The 23,019-nt window shown below is 46.9% G+C and overlaps 1 protein-coding gene across 1 annotated transcript in view; it reads right to left on the reverse strand.

Moving 5' to 3' along the window:
- B4galt5 (beta-1,4-galactosyltransferase 5) overlaps positions 1-22,704 on the reverse strand; it is a 75,634-nt gene extending 52,930 nt beyond the window's left edge. Inside the window, exon 1 of the mRNA XM_045157183.1 lies at positions 22,586-22,704. Coding sequence (XP_045013118.1) covers positions 22,586-22,700 — 115 coding nt within the window. The 5' untranslated portion in view covers positions 22,701-22,704. The remainder of the gene's footprint in view (positions 1-22,585) is intronic.
- Between the last annotated feature and the right edge of the window lie 315 nt (positions 22,705-23,019).

The raw sequence follows: 23,019 nt of genomic DNA on the forward strand, positions 1-23,019 counted from the left end.
AAGATAGGTAGGAGGGTGGAAAGGTAGGGAGGGAGGGAAGAGAGACAGAGAAAGTAACTATACCAAAAGGTGTGACAAGAAACAAACCGGGCATGGTGGCGCACACCTTTAATCCCAGCACTGGGGAGACAGAGGTAGGAGGATCGCCCTGAGTTTGAAGCCACCCTGAGACTACATAGTGAATTCCAGGCCAGCCTGAGCTAGAGCGAGACCCTATCTCAGAAAACTAAAAAAAAAATAACAACAATAATAATAAAAATAAATAAATAAAACTAAAATAAGTCTAAGTGGAATTCTGTTTGCTTTATGTGCAAGTAATTCTGAGAAACAGCAGAAAAAGAACTCTAGCTCCGGGAGACGCACACCTCAAAGGCCAAACTCCCAGCTCCCGGCAGGCCACAACTGCTCACCCCATGCATAGCTCTGAGCATTTTCAGGATATCTTCCAGCCACCACACACTGACTTCAGATAGCGCTTCCACAAGCAAATCTCAGGACATTTTCAAGAGCCATATATATGGTGCTTCGCAACCATTTCATGATCAAACTGCAAATTGTGCCTCTGTTTTCACAACAAGGTAGTTTTTGTTAATAGGTCACCAACAAAATCTGTAAGGGGGGGGGTGCTGGAGAGATGGCTTAGTGGTTAAGTGCTTGCTTGTGAAGCCTAAGGAGCCCAGTTCAAGCCTCAATTCCCCAGGACCCATGTAAGCCAGATGCACAAGATGATGCATGCATCTGGAGTTCATCTGCAGTGGCTGGAGGCCTTGGCGCACCCATTCTCTCTCTCTCTCTGCCTCTTTCTCTCTCTGTCTGGCCCTCTCAAATAAAGAAATAAAAAGTTAACAAAAATTTTCTTTTAAAAATTGTAAGTGGTACATACCTAGATGTTTCCCCCTGCAAACTTGATAGCTTTTATGATTTTGCATGTCATGATTAATGCTTATGTCATGCTGTGGAAAAACTAACTAGAATTTTTTTTGGGGGGGGGATGGTTTTGAGGTAGGGACTTGCTGTAGCCCAGGCTGACTGGGAATTCACTATGTAGTCTCAGAGTAGCCTCAAACTCACAGTGATACTCCTACCTCTTACTGTAATTTAATATAATATTTACAGAAAAGAAACAAAAATGCAGGCTGGGGGGCTGGAGAGATGGCTTAGCAGTTAAAGCAGTTTTGCCTACAAAGCCAAAGGATCCTGGTTTGATTCTCTAGGACCCACATAAGCCAGATGCACAAGGGAGCACATGCATCTGGAATTTGTCTGCAATGACTAGAGGCCCTGGTGTGCCCATTCTCCCTCCCTCCCTCTCCCTGCTTTCTCTCTGCCTCTTTGTCTCTCTCAAATAAATAAATAAATTATATATATATTTATAAAAATGTTTTTTGGGAAAAAAAGAAGACTGGGGAGGTGCCTCAGCAGTTAAAAGACCTTGCTTGCAAAGCTTGCTGGAGTGAGTTCAATTCTCCACTACTCAGGTAAAGCCAGATGCACAAAGTGGTGGATGCATCTGGAGTTCATCTGCAGTGGCAAGACGCCGTGGGGCACTCATTCTCTGTCTTTCTGTCTTCTCTCTCTCTGCCTAAGTGAGGTCAGGGGACGAGAGTAAAGGAAAGAGGGCAAGAGGGCTAATCAAAATCTAAGAAGATACAAATAAGTCATATGGAAACCTACTTTTTTGGACTATGGAACACTCAGGAGCAATAGATTGTTACTAGAAAATTTTCAGTGCCAGAGATGGGACACCTTCCAGTGAGTTCTTGGTTAGGGAGGTCCCTGATGCCCCCAAAACATTACAGGCCATTGCCAAGGTCCTTGGTTTCCTACCAGAAATAGATGGTAAGACCTTATGGCTGAAGACTCCACATACTTGGGCTGCAAGGCCCCTGAAAAATCCTGCTGGAACTGAACTGAAAACCTCCTCCATATAGACCAGCTGCCAGAAAACTGGAAAAAGCCATGCTGCATGCAGTTCAATGGGAAAGAGAGATTACCAGTGCAGATACCCAACAGCGGACACTGTAAGCCTTACTATATCTGGCCAGCCAGGCCAAATGAGCCAACGGATGCACTAGTGGCATGTCTGTCATGGTGAAAACCAACTGCCCTAATTGGACTGGAAGCCTGCTCCATGGGAGGGAATACATCCCTGGTACTAAAAACCTACAACAGGGGTAGTCATGAGCCCTAGGGGTTATAACGTCTGTTGGTGTTTGGCTAAATGTACATACTATGCTCACCAAACTGCCCAGTAAGCACTTCTGTTAATGTTCATACCCACATATTAATGCTACTCTCACTTCTCATTAGAGAACCTTCTCTTTTCAGATGGCAATGACCTTGGGATGACTCAGAAGGCACCATGGTACTCAGAAGTGACAGAGGAGTGCTCAGCACTGAAATATCTCAATCACACCTTCCATGGCTCAGGGTCTATTGCAGAAGAGGAAGCAGAAAAAATATAAGAGCCAAAGGAAGGGTAGGACTCCTTACGATTCCAGACAAAAAATAGCCTGGAAATCCATGACCTCACAGTGCCTGACACTACATACACAAGACCATCATAATAGAAGGAAAAGATGATGACATCAAAATAAAAGAGAGACTGATTGAGAGGGGGAGGGGATATGATGGAGAGTGGAGTCCCAAAGGGGAAAGTGGGGGGAGGGAGGGAATTACCATGGAATATTGTTTACAATTATGGAAGTTGTCAATAAAAAAAAGTTATTGACTGGGCTGGAGAGATGGCTTAGTGGTTAAGGTGCTTGCCTGCAAAGCCTAAGGACTCATATTTGATTCTCCAGGTCCCGCATAAGCCAGGCACACAGTGACACAAGCATGCAATGTTGCACATGCACAAAAGGAGGTGAACGTGTCTGGAGTTCAAACGCAGTGGCTGGAGGCCCTGGTATGCCAATCCTTTCTCTCTCCCTCAAAAAGAAAAAAGAAAGAGAGAGAGTCCAAGGCAAGCCTTAAGTACAAAAGAATCTGTTTCCAAAAAAAAAGTTTAAAAAAATTTTATACAACAACTTTATTTGAGAGAGAAAATGGGTGCACCAGGGCCTTCAGCCACTACAAATGAACTCCAGACATATACACCCTTTGTGCATCTGGCTTACATCTTGGAGACTCAAACCTGGGTCTTTTGGTTTTGCAAGCAAGTGCCCTAACTGCTAAGCCATCTCTCCAGCCCCCAAAAAATGTTTCTAAAAAGCCTGTAAGAAGGTTAATCCACCACATGCCCAGCATCACTCAACTGCTACCATTCTCCTTCCTCAGCCTTACAGCTGCTAAGTGCAAACTTTTCCAGTGTGGGTGTTTATGAAAGATAAGAAGGAAGAAAAAGAAATGAAAACTGTGAAGGAGAAGATTATGAATAAATTAGTGTAATTTCTTTTTATTGCTCTTAAAGTCGATTTAATGGTTATGGTTTAAAAATAGTTTCAACAGAACAAGGGTGGTAACATGTGTTCAATTCCAATTAGGCATGATTCATTCGGGACTGCCTCAGATGACATGCTTACATAAATAATCCTCCACTGAGTCTTGATGCACACCAGCATCACTCCAGCACGACTCACACCTGGAGCCGCAGGGTAGGTCAATCACACCGCTACGAGGAAATGACACCCAACACAAACCACACTCTGTGCCCAATCTCTGGTCAAGGCTGACATAAATAAAGCACAGGCAAAACTGGCAATGGATTCCCAGCAGAGAAGTCCAGGATTGGAAGGACACAGGTGTGAGAGGCGGGAGGAGGAGTCATCTCGGGGGACTCAGCTTAGGCACCTGCCACTCGGGCTGGGCAGTGCCCTCCTCCAGGTGTCAACATAGCTGGAAGGGTCTGGTCCTGAAGATGAGCTAATTTGAGGCTCTCAATTTCAAAGGTTCAAATGAGAGCTAGGGTGATGGGGAAGTTTTATGAAAGTTTCGACCACTGCAGTGGAGCACTCCAAAGCCTCGCCTCCCCTCCACTTGGCATGCACACAGTTCACGGGAGCAGCTGACTGGAGGAAGCTTCCTACTTAGCACCCAGCCCTCTTCCAGTGAGCACTTAGCCAGGGCATCTGGACAGGAAGCAGACACTTGCTCAATTGGCACACAGCCCTGTGCAGGATCTCTCCCTTAATCCTCACACCATCCCCGTTAGCTTACCTATCGCCTGTCATTCTTTTCACACATAAATACCTGAGAGGGCAAGACGTCTGAGCTCAATGAAGCCCCGTTATTCAAAGGCCATGGATGAGCCTAAACCTGGGCTTATGTTCTGCTGTATTTATGCTGGGGGAGGGGCTCTTCTGGTCCCATCACTCTTTGTTTCTAGATAAACCCCTGGCCACATCCTATAGATCCATTATAGTATTTGCTTTTTTTGTATCTTGAAATTTTCTGCAACTATTAAGGAAATAAATTACCTTAAACATAAAGCCAACCTGAAAAAAAGTGGCTCTTAACCTTGTGTTAATTTCCCTTTAGAGCCAAGTCCAATTCAAATAAATGCACATGTTCTAATTCCTACAAGTGGTAAGATTCCTGATGCTTTAACCCAGAAACACAAGAAGCTGAGCAGAGAAGCCAAATCAAAGCATTTCCCTCTCTCCCCTGCATCCCCCGAACACACATTCAGACCCACTACACAGTGGACAATGCTGCCGTCTGGGCAAGACACGCAAGACCCTTCCTGCCTGGCTTTTAGAAACACAGAACACTGGAGACTGAATTCCAGGCTGACTTCACAGCATCCACACACCTCCAATTTCATAAAGGTGTCCTTGTTCACTACTTTCAAAGATGCAGAAGATAATCAATTTCTCAGATCCTAAGCAAAAACTAACTGCCTCTCAGAACAAGCATGTGTGGTGGAACACACCAGGAATACTAATGCTGTGGGGAGGCTGAGGCAGGAGGACTGTCATGGGTTTGAGGTCAGCGTGAACCACAGTTTAAGACCCTGTCTCAAAAAGGGGGTGGAGGGGCTGGAGGGATGGCTTAGCAGTTCTCCAGGAGCCACGTTAACCAGATGCACAAGGGGGCACATGCATCTGGAATTTATTTGCAGTGGCTGGAGGCCCTGGCATAACCATTCTCATTCTCTCTCTCTCCCTCCCTATTTCTCTATCAAATAAATAAATTAAATTAAATGAGTTTTAAAAGGGGGTGGAGATATGGTTTACAGGTTACAGCATTTGTCTGAGAAGCCAAAGGACCCAGGTTTGATTCCCAGGACCCACGTAAGCCAGTTGCACAAGGTGGTGCATGTGTATGGAGTTCACTTGCAGTGGCTGATGGCCATGGTGTGACCATATTTTCTCTCTCAAATAAACTTTTTAAAAAAAAACGCCGAGCATGGTGGTGCATGCCTTTAATCCCAGCACTCGGGAGGGAGAGGCAGGAGGATCGCCATGAGTTCAAGGCCACCCTGAGACTACACAGTGAATTCCAGGTCAGCCTCGACTACAGTGAAACCTAACCTCAAAAAGTGAACAACAACAACAAAATAATAATAATTTTAAAACCCTTTAAAAAGGGAGGGGGTGAGGTAGTGCATGCTTTTAATCCTAGCACTTGGGAGGCAGAAGTAGAGGATCCCCACAAGTTCAAAGCCACCCTGAGACTACATCATGAATTCCAGGTCAGCCTGGGCTAGAGTGAGACAATGCCTCAAAAAGAAGAGAGAGAAAAAAAAACATTCACAGAACGCTGTAGGATCCCTGTACCTGCTGCACTGAATCAGTACTGACTGCTCTCTCATCTGTATCAGTGCTTCAAGATGTCAGGCTCAAGTCTGAGACAAACCACTACTCTAGTCCCTTGTGATTTGCAGGACAGCAGCATCAGACACTCTATAGGCACACAGGGCTTTATTGTAAAAGAGCAAAAATTAATCTTAAATTTTAAACATGTGGACTGGAGAGATGGCTAAGCAGTTAAGGCACTTGCCTGCAAATTCAAAGGACCTAGGTTCGACTCTCCAGGACCTAGTAAGCCAGATACACAAGGGGGGGGCACGCATCTGGAGTTTGTTTACAGTGGCTGGGGACCCTGGCTCCCATTCTACCTGCCTATTTCTGTATCTCTCTCTCAAATAAATAAATAAATATAAAACATTAAAAACTCTCAAACATGCAACAACAACAACAACAAAATAACACCTCCCACTAGTCAATGCCCACACACAAACCTGGCCCCCACACAGCTACCTGGCACCTGACTGCAGTGGGCATGGCGAATCTGACCCTGAAGCTGTGCCATGAACTGCACCTTCAATCCAGACACTCTTACAAATCCATAAAGTGTAGCTGAGCCTGAGTTCATCGCCTGGAAGGATTACCACCTGCAGACAGGGAACCACAGTAAGACAGGCACTTCCAGACCTCCGATCCTCCCACCTCCGCCTGCATTCACTTGCTGACACGTAGCACTGTGGGAGCGGGGGACACAATGATGACCAGGAACAAAGCGAGGCCCACACACTTCCTACTGAATGAGAGGACTGGCTCTGCTGAAAAGTGGGTAGAGCCTGGAGGGCACAAGGAGGAATGGTGTGCAAACACACACACAGAGGCTGGGAAGACCAGGAAAGATCTATGAGCTACAGGGGGGTGGAACTTTACCCTAAGAGTACCCCAAAGAAAGCCAGAGAAAGGGTTAGGGAGATGGCTTGGCTGCTAAAGGTGCTTGTTTGCAGAGCCTGCTAGCCTGGGTTCAAGTTCAGTTTGCCAGACATAAAAAGTGGTGTAAGCACCTGGTGCTCACTTGTCACAAGAGGCCTGGCACACCCATACACATGTGCAAATGAGTAATTTTTGATACAGCCAGAGAAAGGCAGGTTCATGAAGCCAGACCAATGTTTACAGCAGAGCACCAGACACGTGCCACACTTAACTTTTTTGTTTGTTTGTTTGTTTGTTTATTTGAGCGCAACAGAGAGAGAGAGAGAAAATGGATGCGCCAGGGCCTCCAGCCACTGCAAACGAACGCCCCCTTGTGCATCTGGCTAACGTGGGTCCTGGGGAATTAAGCCTCAAACTGGGGTCCTTAGGCTTCATAGGCAAGTGCTTAACCGCTAAGCCATCTCTCCAGCCCTTAACTTTTTTTAGAGACAGGGTCTCCCAATGTAGCCCAGGCTGGTCTTGCACTCTTGATCCACAGGTTTCAGCCTCCCACATGCTGAGAATACAAGCATGTGCTGCCATGCCTATGAGATGTCTGTATTATTAAGAAAATGGGAGCTGGGTGTAGTGGTGCATGCCTTTAACAGCACTTGGGAGGCAGAGGTAGGAGGATCGCCATGGGTTCGAGGGCACCTGAGACTACAGAGTCAGCCTAGGCTTGAGCAAGACCCTACCTTGAAAAACCAAAAAGAAAGAAAGAAAATGGGGGCTGGGAAGATGGCTCAGTGGATGCAAGCACTTGCTGCAACTCTTGAGTGCCTGGGTTCAGGTCCCCAGGCCCCAAGTAAAAGCTGGACACTGTGGCAGGCTTCTGCAATCCCAGTGCACCTCAAGTGAGAAGGGAGGCAGAGACAGGAGAATTTTCCTGAAGCTCAAGAATGGAGTGATGAAGAATGAGACACTGCCTGCTTCAAATTAAGTACAAAGCAAGGACAGACCCAAAGGTCATACCACTCTCTCTTTCAAATATATGTATTTTTAAAAAGAGGGCTGGGGACATAGTTTAGTGGTTAAGGTGTTTGCCTGCAAAGCCAAAGGACCTAGGTTTGATTCCCCAGGACCCACGTAAGCCAGATACACAGGGTGGCGCATGTGTCTTAGTTCCTTTGCAGTGGCTAGAGGCCCTGATGTATACATTCTCTTTATCTCAAATAAGTAAATAAAATTAAGAGGTAGGAGGATTACCATGAATTCGAGGCTACCCTGAAATTACATACAGCTAGAGTGAGACGCTACCTTGAAAAACCAAACAAACAAAACAGAAATCACAACACTTCTGCTCAGGAGATAAAGGCTTTAATAAAGATAGATAAAGGATGCTATGTCCATATGAACACTGCCAAGAACAGGCACAACCCATGGGCCCAGAGGCGTTAGAAATTAAACATCTTGTCAGGCACATGCTTCACGTTCATTAACTTTCCGAGCTTGGGGTAGGTGCTGAACTGCTCCATCACCATGCCCCCAAGCCTCGCCCACACAGTGCCAGTGGGTTTGGCTGTAGGGAAACAGTCACACCAGACAAGCACAGTGAGTGTGCACTCCTTTGCCCAAGCCCACATGCAGAAGTTCTCTGGGACCCACCTGCCTACCTCCCTGTAATTACACTATATTCTTAAATGCATGTGCTGTCCAGCTGATACCAGGGAAAATCACCAAGCTGCCAAAGTTTACCACAAAAGAGCTGCAGGAGCCCAACAGGATTTCCAGATCTTTCCATTTCCCTGTTCACTCCATATTCTGCTATTTTGAAGAAGGGGAGGAAAAAAAAAACCAACCTGTGGTCACACCACATCCCTCCTAGTCATAGAGGTGCCATGGCAGCAGCCTGTTTCTCATGCTTGCCACCCAGTGCTGGCACAGATTGCGGAAGCATGGGCAAAGAGAATGTTGTGGTGAGTAAACAATCACCATCTCAAAGAACCATGACCAGGCAATAAGACATAAAAAACATCCCAGGCTCAAAGTCATGCCTCACGGTTATTATACATGGTGCAGGAAAAAAAAACTCACCAGACTGGGTTCACTTCTCCACGGAGAAGCCACAGCTCTTTTGCCTCCACAAGGAGAAAGCAAACTTAGTGCTCACCACCCGTACTTCTGCTTAACTGGAAAGCTGTACTCGTGCCACAATTTTGGTGACCCAGATCTTGTCCTGTCCTGCAAGCACCTTCAGAGAACTGCATTTCCAAGCAGAAAACAGCAAGATGGAGTCACACTCCAGTCCTGTTGAGCAAAGCCATGACCAACCCGAAGCATCAAAGAAGACAGGAACAAGCCCCTGTGTCAGGAGCAGCCACAGGGTTCTTCCCTTGAAAGGAACAGAGGCAGAACAGTCCAGGTACAGCAGACAGGTGAGCCATTCTGAAGACAAACGATGTGAAATCAGGTGGCCCCGGTAGCCGATGATCACTCCGAGAAACTGAGACAGGAGGACTGCAACTAATTTGAGGACAGCCTGAACTACAGAGTGAAACCCTGTCTTAGAACCACAGGGCCCAATATGCAGGAAGGAAGCGCTAGATTCAAACCCCAGCACCACATAGGCAGAGCGTGGTGCTGCACACCTGTAATCCCAGCCCTGGGGAGATAGAGATGGGAAGAACAGAAGTTCAAGGTCATCCTTAGCTATCAGCCTAGGATACCTGAGAACTTACTGACAACAGAGAGAGGCAGAAGTCTGATTAAGAAACCAGTATCAGGGGCTACAGAGATGGCTTACTGGTCAAGGCGTTTGCCTGCAAACATTAAAAGCCAGATACACAATGTGACACATGCATCTAGAGTTCATTTGCAATGGCAGGAGATCCTGACATGCCCATGCCCATTCCCCCCCTCTCCCTCCCCCTCCTCCTTCTTCTTCTCCTTCTCTCTCTCTCTCAAATAAAGAAATATATTTTTAAATATTTTTATTTATTTATTAGAGAGAGAGCCGGGGTGGGGAGAGACAGGTAAAGAGAAAGAGAATGGGCATGCCAGGGCATCCAGCCACTGCAAATGAACTCCAGATGCATGGGCCACCTTGTGCATCTGGCTTATATGGGTCCTGGGAATCAAACCTGGGTCCTTTGGCTTTGCAGACAAGTGCCTTAATTGCTAAGCCATCTCTCTAGCCTGAAAGAAAAAAAAAATTTTTTAAAGAAATGGGCTGGAGAGGTGGCTCGGCAGTTAAGGCACCTGCCTACAAAGCCTAACAACCCAGGTTCGATTCCCTATTACCCATGTAAAGCCAAATACACCAAGTGGCTCATGCATCTGGAGTCTGTGTTCATCTGAGGGAGGGCCTGGCATGTCCATTCTGTCCCTTTCTCTTCCCTCTATCTCTCTGCTTGCAAATAAATAAATAAAATATTGAGGGCTGGAGGGATGGCTTAGCAGTTAAGGCGTTTGCCTGCATAGCCAAAGGACCCAGGTTCAATTCCCCAGGACCTATGTTAGCCAGATGCACAAGGGGGCGCACACATAGGCAGAGGTAGGAGGATCATGTTGAGTTCAAGGCCACCCTGAGACTACATATTGAATTCCAGATCAGCCTGGACTAGAGTAAAACCCTACCTTGAAAAATCAAAAATAAATAAAATATTGAAAGAAAAAAATCAGTATCAGGGTATAAGGACTAGGGAGATGGCCCACTCAGTGGACAAAGGACATACCACTCAAAGGAGTACCTGAGTTTGAATCCCAAGAACCCCGACAAAGTCCAACAAGAATGTCAAGAATGTCCGTAAAAAGCCAGGCATGGTGACGCACACCTTTAATCCCAGTACTTGGGAGGCAGAGATAGGAGGGTCACCATGAGTTCAAGGCCAGCCTGAGACTAGATAGTGAATTCCAGGTCGGCCTGAGCTAGAGTGAGACCCTACCTCGAAGAAGAAAAAAAAAGTCTGTTAAAAAAAAATATATATATATATACACATATATATATATATTTACATATAATTTGTTTATTTGCAAGGAGGGAGGGAGGGAAAGGGGGGAGAGAAAGAGGACAAGAATGGGCACACCAGGTCCTCTTGACATTGCAAATGAACTCCAGACCATGTACCACTTTGTGCATCTGGCTTTACGTGGGTACTGGGGAACCAAACCCAGTCTATCAGACTTTGAAAGCAAGTACATTTAACCACTGAGCCATCCCTCCAGCCCCTTGCTTTTGTTTTTTTGAGGCAGGCTCTCACTCTAGCCCAGGCTGACCTGCAACTCATTCTGTGGCCCCAGACTGTACCCTTAAACTCAAGGCAATCCTCCTACCTCAGCCTCCTAAATGCTGCCTTGGGCTTGCCTAACCTTTGTGCATCTGGCTTACATGGGATCTGGAAAGAGACTGAACATGGGTCCTCTGGCTTTGCAAACGAGTGCCTTAACCACTAACCCATCTCTCCAGCCGCCCCCCCCCAAATTTTTTAATGAAATGTTTGAATTGTACCAAAGGACACTAACAGGAAAATAAAGACAAGCCACAAAACAAGAGAAAATACTTGTGAAACAAATATGAGGCTTTAATATTGTTCAAAATATTATACAAAGAGCCAAGTAATACAAGCAAAGGTCCTGGCATCACTGGTCAGCAGGGAGATGGAAACTGAAAGATGGCACCACTGCACATGCCTTCTTTGTGAGACAAGGCCTCAGGTAGTCCAGGCTGCCTTTGAACTCCTGATCCTCCTTCCTGTATCTCCCAAGTGCTAGGATTACAAACACGTGCCACCATGTGTGGTATTCTTTTATTTTTTTTTTAAGAAAAAAAGTATAGGTCTTGGACATAATACTGAATAGGCACAGTTTCTGTTTGATAGAAAATTAAAAAAAAAAAACTGATCTTGGTGGATATATTTGGAATCCTAGCTTTTTAGAGGTAAAGACAGGAGGATTAGTAGTTCCAGGTCATCCTTCACTACACAGCAAACTAAAGCTAACCTGGGCTACATAAGATGCTGTATCACAAAAAAAGGTAATTTTATTTATTTGTTTGTAAACTAGGAGAGAGAGTGTATGACACCCAGGGCATCTAGCCACTGCAAACAAACTCCAGATGCATGCGTCACTTTGTACATCTGGCTTTATGTAGGTATGGGGCACCTGAACATGGGTCATTAGGTTTTGTAGGCAAACGCCCTAACCGCTGAGCCGTCTCTCCAACCCAAACAAGGAAATCTTTGAAAATGGTGATGATTGCTTAGTATTTTGAATGGAATTAATGACACATATATACTTAAACTATTAATTACAATGTACATTTTGTACTTTACCACCAAGAAGAAAAACAGCATGGGAAAAAAAGTAAAGTAGATTTGGACAAAATCAAGACTAATTTCTCCCTCCAGAGTAAATGCCACCCAACAACAACAACAAAAAAAATAGTTTGCCCAAAGCTAGGTGTGGTGGTACACGCCTTTAGTCCCAGCACTCAGGAGGCAAAGATAGGAGGATCACTGTGAGTTTGAGGCCACCCTGAGACTACATAGTGAATTCCAGGTCAGCCTAGGCTCGAGTAAGGCCCTACCACGAAAAACTTAAAAAACAAACAAACAAAAAAAAAACAGGTGTGGTGGCACACACCTTTAATCCCAGCACTGGGGAAGCAGAGGTAGGAAGATCACCATGAGTTCAAGGCCACTTTGAGACTACATAGTGAATTCCAGGTAAGCCTGGGGTAGATGGAGATCCTACCTCAACAACAATAATAAAAGGCTGCCGGGCATGGTGGCACACACCTCTAACCCAGGATCACTGTGAGTTCAAGGCCAGCTTAGAACTACAAAGTGAGTTCCACATCAGCCTGGGCTAGAGTGAGACCCTACCTGTGTGTGGCGGGGGAGAAGGAAACAAGGCTAAGGAGATGGTTCAGTGAATAAAAGCACTTGTCACTCAAGCCCAAGTACTGAGGTTCAAATCCCCAAAGTCCACATAAAAGCTAGAACCTGGAGGTCTTTTGTAATGCCAGCAAGCTGACAGCAAGGTAAGAGGCGAACATGTTATTTCTCAGAAGCCCACAGACCAGCTGGCCTAAGGGATGCAGTAACAAGCAACCATGTGGAGAGAAAGTGCCTCAAATGAAGAGTGACACCAATACCAGAAAGTGTCCTTTAACCTCCACAGATACAGCATGGACACTACACATCATGCTCACATATATAAATAAGAATAGAGTAAATGAACTAAATGAGGCATGGTAGCTCTCACCTTTAATCTCAACACTTGGAAGATTAAGGCCGGCCAATCACCATGAGTTCAAGGCCAGGTTGGACTAGAGACTCTGTCTTAAAAACTCCACATAAGGGCTGGAGAGATGGCTTAGCGGTTAAGGCATTTGCCTGCAAAGTCAAAGGACCTCGGTTCGGTTCCCCAGGACCCACGTAAGCCAGAGATGCACAGTGGCTGGAGGCCCTGGTGCACCCATTCTCTCTCTCTCTCCCTCTTTTGCTCTCTCAAATAAATAAAATTAATAATTTTAAAAACTCCACACAAGATATGGATCATGGATTCTAAGATCATGGAGTCTTAGGCTACGCAGTGTGTGACTCAGGAGCACAGCTCAGGCCTTACACCAGGGCCCTGGATGCGATGAGGAGGATAATCACTGTCATTTCTGACCCATCTGGCTTGATTTCCTCAGATAGAAACTCTTAGTAAGTGAAGTAATAAAGGAGTGGAAATTCCTCTAAGCTAAAACACAGAAATAAAAATTCAGATCCAAATAATTTCATAATTTCCAGGACTGAGGGTAGATGTAAACCAGAAGTCCTTGCCTAGCATGTGCAAAGCCCAGGGTTCCAGCCCCAGCACCGCTGCAGGGCATGGTGGCACACACTTTAATCCTAGGATCACCGTGAGTTCAGGGCCAGATTGGAACTACAGAGTGAATTCCAGGTCAGCCTGTGCTAGAGTGAGACCCTACCTCAAAAAAAACAAAATAATAATAAAAACACTGGGCGTGGTAGTGCACACATTTAATCCCACCATTTGGAAGGCTGAAGTAAGAGGATTTCCATGAATTTCAGGCTAGCCTGGAACTACAGAATGAGTTCTACAACATCCTGGGCTAAAGTAAACCTTACCTTAGAAAACCAAAATAATAATAATAAAAACAGGTGTGCAATGATATGCTGTACAGTCAGCCTGGACTTCCTTGCTCTCACCTCTACTCTGCCCGGCTCCTCACTACACAGGGCTCATCCCACGAGGCGCGCCCTGCTTCAAGGACTGTTCATAATTGATGTAAGTAACTAAGGCACCTGGGGAACAATGACAGACTCTCTTCTGCTGGCTGTGTCCGTCACCTGGAAAGGTGGAACAGGACCCAGAGGCAGGTAACTCATGTTAACAAAAGGAAGGGAAAATAGGGAACTTGAGAAGGGCCAGTCTCTGAATTATTGACCTTAAGTCCAGGCCTGGGGAAACAATGAATTGGGGATCCAGGGGTCTGAATATCCCTCAGCACCGAGATGAGAAAGGAATGAGGGGAAGAGGCAACTTCAGTCTGCAGATAAGCCTTCCAAGGAAGACCCCAGGACAAAGACAGGCAGGGCTAGAGAGATGGCCCAGCGGTTAAGGGGCTTGTGTGTGGAGCCTCATCAAGCAGAGGAAGGACACATCCTGCCCTGTGATTGCAACAGCAGGCTCTCCCTGGGACCTGAGACCTTTAAGAACTGGGGCTGATGGAAGTCCCTGATGCCCCCAAAACATTACAGGCCATTGGCAAGGCCCTTGGTTTCCCACAGGAATAGATGGTAAGACCCTATTGCTGAAGAGTCCACATACTTGGGCTGCAAGGCCACTGAAAAATCCTGCTAGAACTGAACTGATAATTTCCTCCATGTAGACCAGCTGACAGAAAGCTGGAAGAAGCCATTCTGCTGCAGTTCAATGGGAGAAAGAGATACCACCAGTGAAGATACTCAACAGTGGACACTGCAAGACTTATATTTGGCCAGCCATGCCAAATGAGCCAAAGGGTGCAATAGTGGCATGTCTGTCATGGTGGAAACCAACTGACCTCCAATTAGACTGGAGGCCTGCTCCATGGGAGGGAATACATCCCTGATACTGAAAACCTAAAACAGGGGTAGTCATGAGCCCTAGGAGTGTAACGTCTGCTGCTGTCTGGCTAAATGTATATGCTATGCTTAACAAACTGCCCAGTAAGCACTTCTCTTAATGTTCATACCTTTATATTAATGCTACTCTCACTGTTGGTTGAGAACCTTCTCTTTTCAGATGGCAATGACCTTGGGAGGCACCTTGGTGCTGGGAAGAAGTGATAGGAGTGCTCAGCACTGCAATATCTCTATCACACCTTCCAAGGCTAAGGGTCCATTGCGGAAGAGGTGGCACAAAGAACCTAAGAGCCAAAGGAAGGGTAGGACTCCTTACAACATGCTCCCCCCAGACACAAAATGGCCTGGATATCCATGACCTCACAGGGCCTGTCACTACCTACACAAGACCATCATAACAGGAGAAAATGATGACATCAAAATAAAAGAGACTGAGAGAAGGAGGGGATATGGTGGAGAATGGAGTTTCAAAGGGGAAAGTGGGTGTGGGAGGGCATTACCATGGAATATTGCTTATAATCATGGAAGTTGTTGATAAAAAAAAATAAGTAAACAATAAATAAATAAAAAGAACTGGGGCTGAGCTACAGCTCCTTGGTAAAGCGCCTGCCTGGAATGTATGAGGCTCTGGACTCCATCCCCAAGACCCAGAAAAGAAGAATGGAGTCTCACTCATGTGATTTCAGATCCAAAAGGAGAGAAAACTGAACCATCTAGTATCTAGTTGTGGGTCGAGTCGGCCTGGAGCCCATTGCCTTTGCAAAGAAGCAGTGATCAACACAGGGGCTTGGGTCCAGCTCTGTGCTAAGCCCTTTACACCTGTATGAGACAATTCTGACAACCACATGGAGTAGGGCGGTCTCCTCTATTTGATGGGGGAAAAAAAGACAATTTGCCCACTCAGTTGTTATCGCTGCTGGCAGGATCCCAAGGGCTGACCTTTCTAGACTGATCTCCTTATGTGGGCCCCTTACAGAATTCCCTCTGTATCCCTGCCCCAGGGCCTTTGTATCCACTGCTGCCCTCCCCACCAAAGAGTGACAACTCTATCCCACCTGTGAATGACAGCCCTGCCCCTTGGAACCAAATACTGCCTGCTCAACTAGATTCTCCCAGCCACACTAAAGCAATCTCAAATTATCCTGTCTATAGCTGTGCCCTGTCAGAATGAAAGGACAAGGACAAAACCTCTCACTAGAATGCGACCACAGAGATTTCTCCACTCTGCATGACCTCACCATGCCCAGAAATGTATGACAAGAGGAAGTGCCAAAAAAAAAAAAAAATTTGTTGGGCTGGGGAAATGGCTTAGCAGTTAAGGCGCTTGCCTGCAAAGCCTAGGGACCCAGGTTCGATTCCCCAGTACCCATGTAAGCCAGATGCATAAGAAGGCACATGTACCTGGAGTTCATTTACAGTGGCTACAGGCCCTGGTATGCCCATTCTCTATCTGCCTCTTTCTCTCTCTCTCTCAAATAAATAAATAAAATATATTTTTAAAAAAAACTACTGGTTGACTAAATGCATGAATGCCTCTGCCTGCCTCAGGTCTGGCCACCATCTCCTTAAAGGCTTCATGACACACTGTCTCTGTTTCTCATCGTCTCTTGCAACTAATTTAGCCATATCCTAACAGCCACACCACCTGCGCTTCTGGAATATCTTCTAACCCTCAACTTTGGGCTGAGGAAGGCCTCAACCTGGCCTGACATGACCAGCTATGAGATGAAGGCAACAGTCAAACGTAAGAATTCAAGGATTTCCCACAGCTGGGAACAAACAACTTAATTACAACGAATGCCATATTTCTTAATTTCCTTTGACTGACAGTGATCTACAAAAGCAAGGACAGCAGTGTGAAAGGCAGGCCCGCCTTGACTTGGCGGGTGCTGGGCCTGAGAGCACCCAGATAGCAGAAGGCACCTCCTCTCCCCTCCAGCCCACACCCCACCTGTTGGCTCCTGATTATCTCCTGTCTCTCTCCACTTCTCTCTATTCTTGACAAGCCCAACGGCTTTCCATTTCTCACTTCTGGCCTGCTCTCAGGACTGGACCCCCTAGGCTTTGTCCATGGTCACCAAAGCCCATGATGGGAGGAGCAGATGAGTAAGTGGGCGGCATCTTGGCCACCCACAGCTTTGGAATGCCACTCTCTCTCCTAGTGAGCTCTAAGAGCCAGGGTAAGAGAGCCTCTCCTTCCTGGAGTTTATGGTCCTCAGCTCCCACTGTCCTGTCCAGCCCAGGGCAAGGAGCTGTAAGGGAGAGTAAGTATCACGGCTCCCTGGAGTGTCCAGGTCCGCAATGGACAAATGTCTGAACAGCTGCTTCCAGACTGCCCAGGACTAGCCTGTTCTCACTGTAAATATAAGCTCAGCTCCTACCCCAAGTCCTGGTGTCCAAGACAGCAAGAGGTCTGCAGAGAGGACAAAACATTGCCCAAGTCCTGACCGTTATGGCACTGTTGGGTTCTGAAAACATCCCCCTGGTCCCCAAATATGGCTTTCTTCTAAGAAGTAATTAATGCTGGACACTATATTCAAAAACATCTATGAACCTGAGGTGAGGGGACACAGAGGGAAAAGGAGGTGTCCAATCAGAAGTGTTTTTAACGCTCCAAGGAAAAACAAGCCCCTTTCACTGTGTGTACTTCACTGTAGAAAAGCCCGGGCGTTAAGTGCATGGAGGCATTCGGAAGCCATCTGCAGGGCAAGAACACGGAAGAGCTATCTTGTTGCTAGAACTGACTGGAGGAAATCTGAAAATGCACAAGACTGACTACGTAAAACAAGAACCTTCTCTGCAATCATAGGTCCAGAATGGGTCTAGAATGTCAATACTAGAATGATAGTATAGAGACTATCAAGTGTCTATACACTGAAACAGGTATTAGCTTGATTGAGGCATGACCTAAAAAAAAGAAAAACTCCCGCAGGAGAGATGGCTTAGTGGTTAATCGCTTGCCTCTGAAGCCTAAGGACCCCGGTTCGAGGCTCGATTCCCCAGGACCCACGTTAGCCAGATGCACAAGGGGGTGCATGCATCTAGAGTTCGTTTGCAGTGGCTGGAGGCCCTGGGGAGCCCATTCTCTCTCTCTCTCTGCCTCTTCCTCTCTCTGTCTGTTTGCTCTCAAATAAATAAATAAATTTAAAAAATGTATTTTTTAAAAAAGAAAATCTCACTAAAAGTTTGAGTCAGATGTAGTTCTAATTTTTCAATCAGCTTTTTTTTTTTTTTTAAGTACCAGACCAGGCTGGGCTTAGTGGAACAAGCCCATAAATTCAGCTACTCAGGAGGCTGAGACAGTAAAATAGCAAGTTCAAAGCCAGCCTCTGCAATTTGGTGAGACCTTGCGTCAATTTTTTTTTTAAATGAAGAAAGGGATGTGTAGCCCTTAGATTCAAGTCCTAGCACCACAAAATAAGTGCCAAATAAGAGATATCAAGTGACTTCCTTGTGGTTTTGGGGCCAAATCAGGTGGGATTAGGATGAATGGCTCTTTCTTGCCTTTTAAGAGGCATCAATCAAACTTTTCTCCAGAAGAAGCAGGCCAAAATGGAAAAGTCTTTCCCCATTTTCTTTCTTTGGCAATCAAAGAACAAGAGAAAAATTAGTTGAAACAGCAGAACTGAAGTTCAAAGAGTAGCCAGAGCCGGGCATGGTGGTGTACGCCTTTAATCCCAGCACTCAGGAGGCAGAGGTAGGAGGATCATTGAGGTCAAGGCCGGCCTGGAGCTACAGAGTGAGTTCCAGGTCAGCCTGGGCTAGAATGAGACCCTCTCTCTTAAAATAAAAAAAAGTGCAGCTGGGTGCATGCCTTTGATCCCAGTGCTTGGGAGACTGAGGTATGAGGGTTGCCTTGTGTATAAGGCCAGCCTGGGCTAGAGTGAGACCTTGCTTCAGAAAAACAAAAAAGGAAGAAAATAAGTTCAAAGAGTAAAATTTTAAAAACGCATTTGCTTTTACCCTTTACCACATGCAGGCTCTCAAAGCCTGTCACAACCAGCAAAGGTCAGTGACATCTAGAAGCCTTGTCAAAGGGTGGACCATAATAAAGTTACTGAGATACTTTTAAATCAGCACTTTTGAAGCGTATTTGTAAATAGTTATCTACTAAATTACCAGGTCAGACTAGAATACTATGAGCACTCTGAGCTCATACATTCCCTAAGCTAGAAGGTCATAAATAAGATCAAAGTTTTCTCCAGAGCCATGAAAGAAAGAGAGCTGTCAACAGCACAGGTAAAACAACGATGAAAGAAAAACAATAGAAGTCTGGGATGATGGCCCAGTGGTCAAAGGCATCTTCTTGCAAAGCTTGTGGGCCTGGTAAGCAGAACACAAAAAGTGGTGCAATCTTCTAAGACTCCTTTGCAATGGCAAGAGACCCCTAGTGGGCATACATACACACACACACACACACACACACACACACAGTGTGTGTACACACATGCAAATAAATAATAAAAATAAAGAACTAGGCAGGCAGGGGAGAGGGTTGGGAAGAAAGGCAGCTACACACATTCACACACCTTACAGCCTTCATCTTCCTCTTTCAAAGCCGTCACTTCTTTTTTTTTTTTTTTAACGATGTTTGACCTCAAGCACGCTAGCCCCTCAACACTGAGGTGTTTTTTTGTTTTTTTTGTTTTTTTTTTTGGAGGTAGGGTCTCACTAGTGCTAGCCCAGGCTGACCTGGAATTCACTATGGAGTCTCAGGCTGGTCTCGAACTCACAGCAATCCTACTACCTCTGCCTCCCGAGTGCTGGGATTAAAGGTGCCCACCACACCCTGCCCTTTTTTAATTTATTTTCTATTTTTGGAGGGGGGTTGTCGAGGTCAGGTTTCACTCTGCATTCTCAGGCTGGCCTTGAACTCACGACAATCCTCCTACCTCTGCCTCCTGAGTGCTAGGATTCAAGGCGTGTGCCACCACACCCGGCATCCTTTTTGTATTTTTTAAAATATTTTTTATTTTACTTATATTATTTAAAAAATTTACTTATTTATTGGAGAGAGAAAAAAAGTGGGTGAACCAGGGCCCCTAGCGACTGCAAACAAACTCTAGACACATGTGCCACTATGTACATCTGGCTTACATGGGTTCTGGGGAGTCAAACCTGGGTACTCGGGCTTGGCAGAAAAGCACCTTAACTGCTAAACCATCTCGCCAACTGCCTGTTTGTATTTATTTTTAAAGACAAAGTAGGGTCTCACTAAGTCACCCAAACTGGCCTTCAACTTCCTTGATAGCCCAGGCAGGCCTTGAACTTTTTTTTTTTTTTGTTTCTTTGTTTTTAGTTTCTTGAGATAGAATCTTTCCCTAGCCCATGCTGAAGTAGAATTCACTATATAGTCTCAGACTGGCCTCAAACTCACAGAGGTCCTCCCTGAGTACTGGGATTAAACCAGTGTGCCACCAGGCACTGCTGAACTTCAGAATATAGTTGTGATTACTCTTGAAGTGGTGACTTCTCTTTAGCCCTTGAGCATGTGGCCACAAGAAATAGAAACCAACTCAAAAGCAAGGACTGGAAAAACATCAGACCTGGAAGGAAATGCAAATCTGCCACTTCCCACTGTACCAAAAAGAAAACCAAACTTTTCATCATTTGGAAATGTACTAGTTTGAACTGTAAGTGATTCAAAACTCATTCTGACCTACAAAGATGGGATTTCATGTGGTTCAACCTAATATTCTTTTTCTTAAGCTCATTTAATAACTGTCTCAAATAAGACCTTCATATTCCAAGACACATAAGACTTTATATTCCCTAGGCTGCCTCCACCTTTGGAAAATACCTGCCACCCCATAGTCTAATGCTATGCATTTGAAAAAGTTAAGTTCATTTATAAGAAAGGCAAGATAAATAAAGCTACCAAACTGCTACACAGAACTGTGGTTGTGGGAACCCTAAGATTCCTCCAAATCCTTTTTTGCTGCCCCGCCCCCTCCATCTGGGCTAGGAATCAAACCCAGGGCCCTTGCACAATACTAGGCAAGTGCTCTATCCCCTACTGGGTCCCCGGCCCTGTGGTTCCTCTTTCCTGGGCACAGAGTTTGAGTCGTCAATGGATCTGTTCTTTCAAACATTTCCACCTTCAGAGATACTAATGAAAGCTGAAGTGTTCTATATCTTCAATGACACAGGACCTGGGATTCTAAGCACATTAATAACGTGTCATTTTGCATAGATCTATAATCTACCATTGACAAGTCTTAAGTTGGTAAGTTTCACTTCTGCTGAAGAATCTAGCTCCTGATCTAATCAAATTATCCCTGTGGGTTCTAACCCTCCATTCAGACATAGAAGATCCACGGGCCCGGACCAAAAACACCTGTCTTTCACTTACATCAAAGGACAGAAAAGGTGTCCTGGCTCAGAGATGCCTCTAGGTCCAAACCCATCATTTCACACCCACTTTATGAGAATCTAATATCCAATTTGCTAATGAGTTCTTTTCTCAATTACTTCTACTAATTAGTAACCTATTCTTGTTCTGCCAGAATCCTCCGCCTTTTACCATCTACCCATCACAACCAACAAGCCACACACACTGTGCCTCCCGGAGTCTGGGGTTGAGGTTCACCAAGCCACCAGGGTCCTCGCGTGTAGGCTGTTTCTCTCTTCCCAGATCCAGTTTATAGACCCACACATCACCAGCAACCACCAAGGGAAACATGCCTACAAGATAGTCGGAAGAGAGCCTCTAGCTCTGCCTGGAAATTTCTGTCTGCCAGCCCAGTGTTACTGGGTCAACAGAGAACCACATTTACTACCACAATTCTAAAAGGCACTTCCCCGTTACTTCCCCCCAACAACACCTCGCCCCCCCAAATCCCAAACATCTCAAGTTGTCAGAGCATTCTCGCACCCTAACCCCACCCACCCCAGCAGCAGCTTGTCATTTTTGTAACCCTACACCTAAGTTTTCTCCAGACTCCGTGGAAATGCTCGGTCAGGCGAATACCACTCCTTAAATGCGCAACCTACTCCCTTCTTTCCTTGAAGTTATAGTAGCTAATTTTATGTATTTATAAAACTCGGCATCGGGACAGTGATAAAGAGCACACATGAAAGGCATGTGTGTACTTTTCATCCTTTAAAACCTTACAGAGGTTGGGATGCATTTGGATCCCCATTTTACAGAGGAGAAAAGCTGAGGCTTAGTAACCTCCTCAAGGTCATACGGGACAGGGGTTGGAATCCAAGTGTGAGTGACCTCAGCGTCCCCTGCCCTTTAACCATCAGGCTGTCTTCTCCCTGTCAGCTCTGCGTGGCTGGGAAGGGCTCTTTCCCTGCGGAGGCTGTCGCCTCCCCTTTAAAGAACAAGCCTTGGAGAAGAATCACTTACTCAAAACCATTCCCCACCCCGTCAGTACCCCCTCCTTTCCACCTGGCACCATTTCCCCGCAGGCCCTTGTCACAGCACCTCCTCGAGGACCCATTCAAACTTCCCATCTGTCCCCAGAGCAGGTACCATCCGCCACCAGACGAGCCACCCTCCGGGATGGGGAGAGGGCACGGTGGAAGGAGGAGGAGGAGAGGAAGAAAAAAAAAACAGGCGTGGGGAAGACACACCGGCGTGGGCTTGGGGAGGACGGAGACCGGGGAAGTGCCCTGGTGGGGGAGCTGGGAACGCCAGGCGGGACGCTCGGGGCCAAGAGCCGGGATGGGGGTGGGGATGGAGGAAGGGCAGGAAACGGCGAGTCACGGGAGGAAGGATGGCCGGGGCGGCGGAGGTGGGCACGGGCGGGCGGGAAGGGGCGTGGGGCGGCGGCGGCGGCGGCGGCGGCTCGCGAGGGCGGGAAGGTGCCCGGGGTGGGGTGGGAGGTGGATCCCGTTCCTTACCTATGCCGGGCGCCACATAGACGAAGTAGAGCAGCGACGACGACAGCGAGAAGAAGAAGAGCGCGGCGAGCAGCGAGCGGCGCGGCAGCCGCAGCAGCCCCCGGCGGGCGCGCATGCTGAGCCGGCGGCCGCTCGAGGGCCGGGGCCGGGGCCGGGCCTGCTCCCGCCGCTCCTCCCTCCTGCCGCTCCCGTCCGCCGCCGCCGCCGCCGCCGCCTGGGCCTCGGCCGCCGCAGCCGCCGCCTTCCGGGCCTCGCGCGCCGCCGCCGCCGCCGCCGCCGCCGCCTCGCCGCTCCCAGCCGCCGGCCGCCGCGGGCCGGGCCACATGAGGCGGGCGGGGTGGGGGGGGGCGGTGGAGAGCCGGCGGCCTGAGGAGCGCAGCGCCGAGGGCGGGGCCTGGCGGAGGGGCGGGGCCTGTGGGGCGGGGCCTGAGCCG

This window comes from Jaculus jaculus, chromosome 8 (assembly GCF_020740685.1).
Source record: "Jaculus jaculus isolate mJacJac1 chromosome 8, mJacJac1.mat.Y.cur, whole genome shotgun sequence".
In the NCBI taxonomy this organism is placed as follows: domain Eukaryota; kingdom Metazoa; phylum Chordata; class Mammalia; order Rodentia; family Dipodidae; genus Jaculus; species Jaculus jaculus.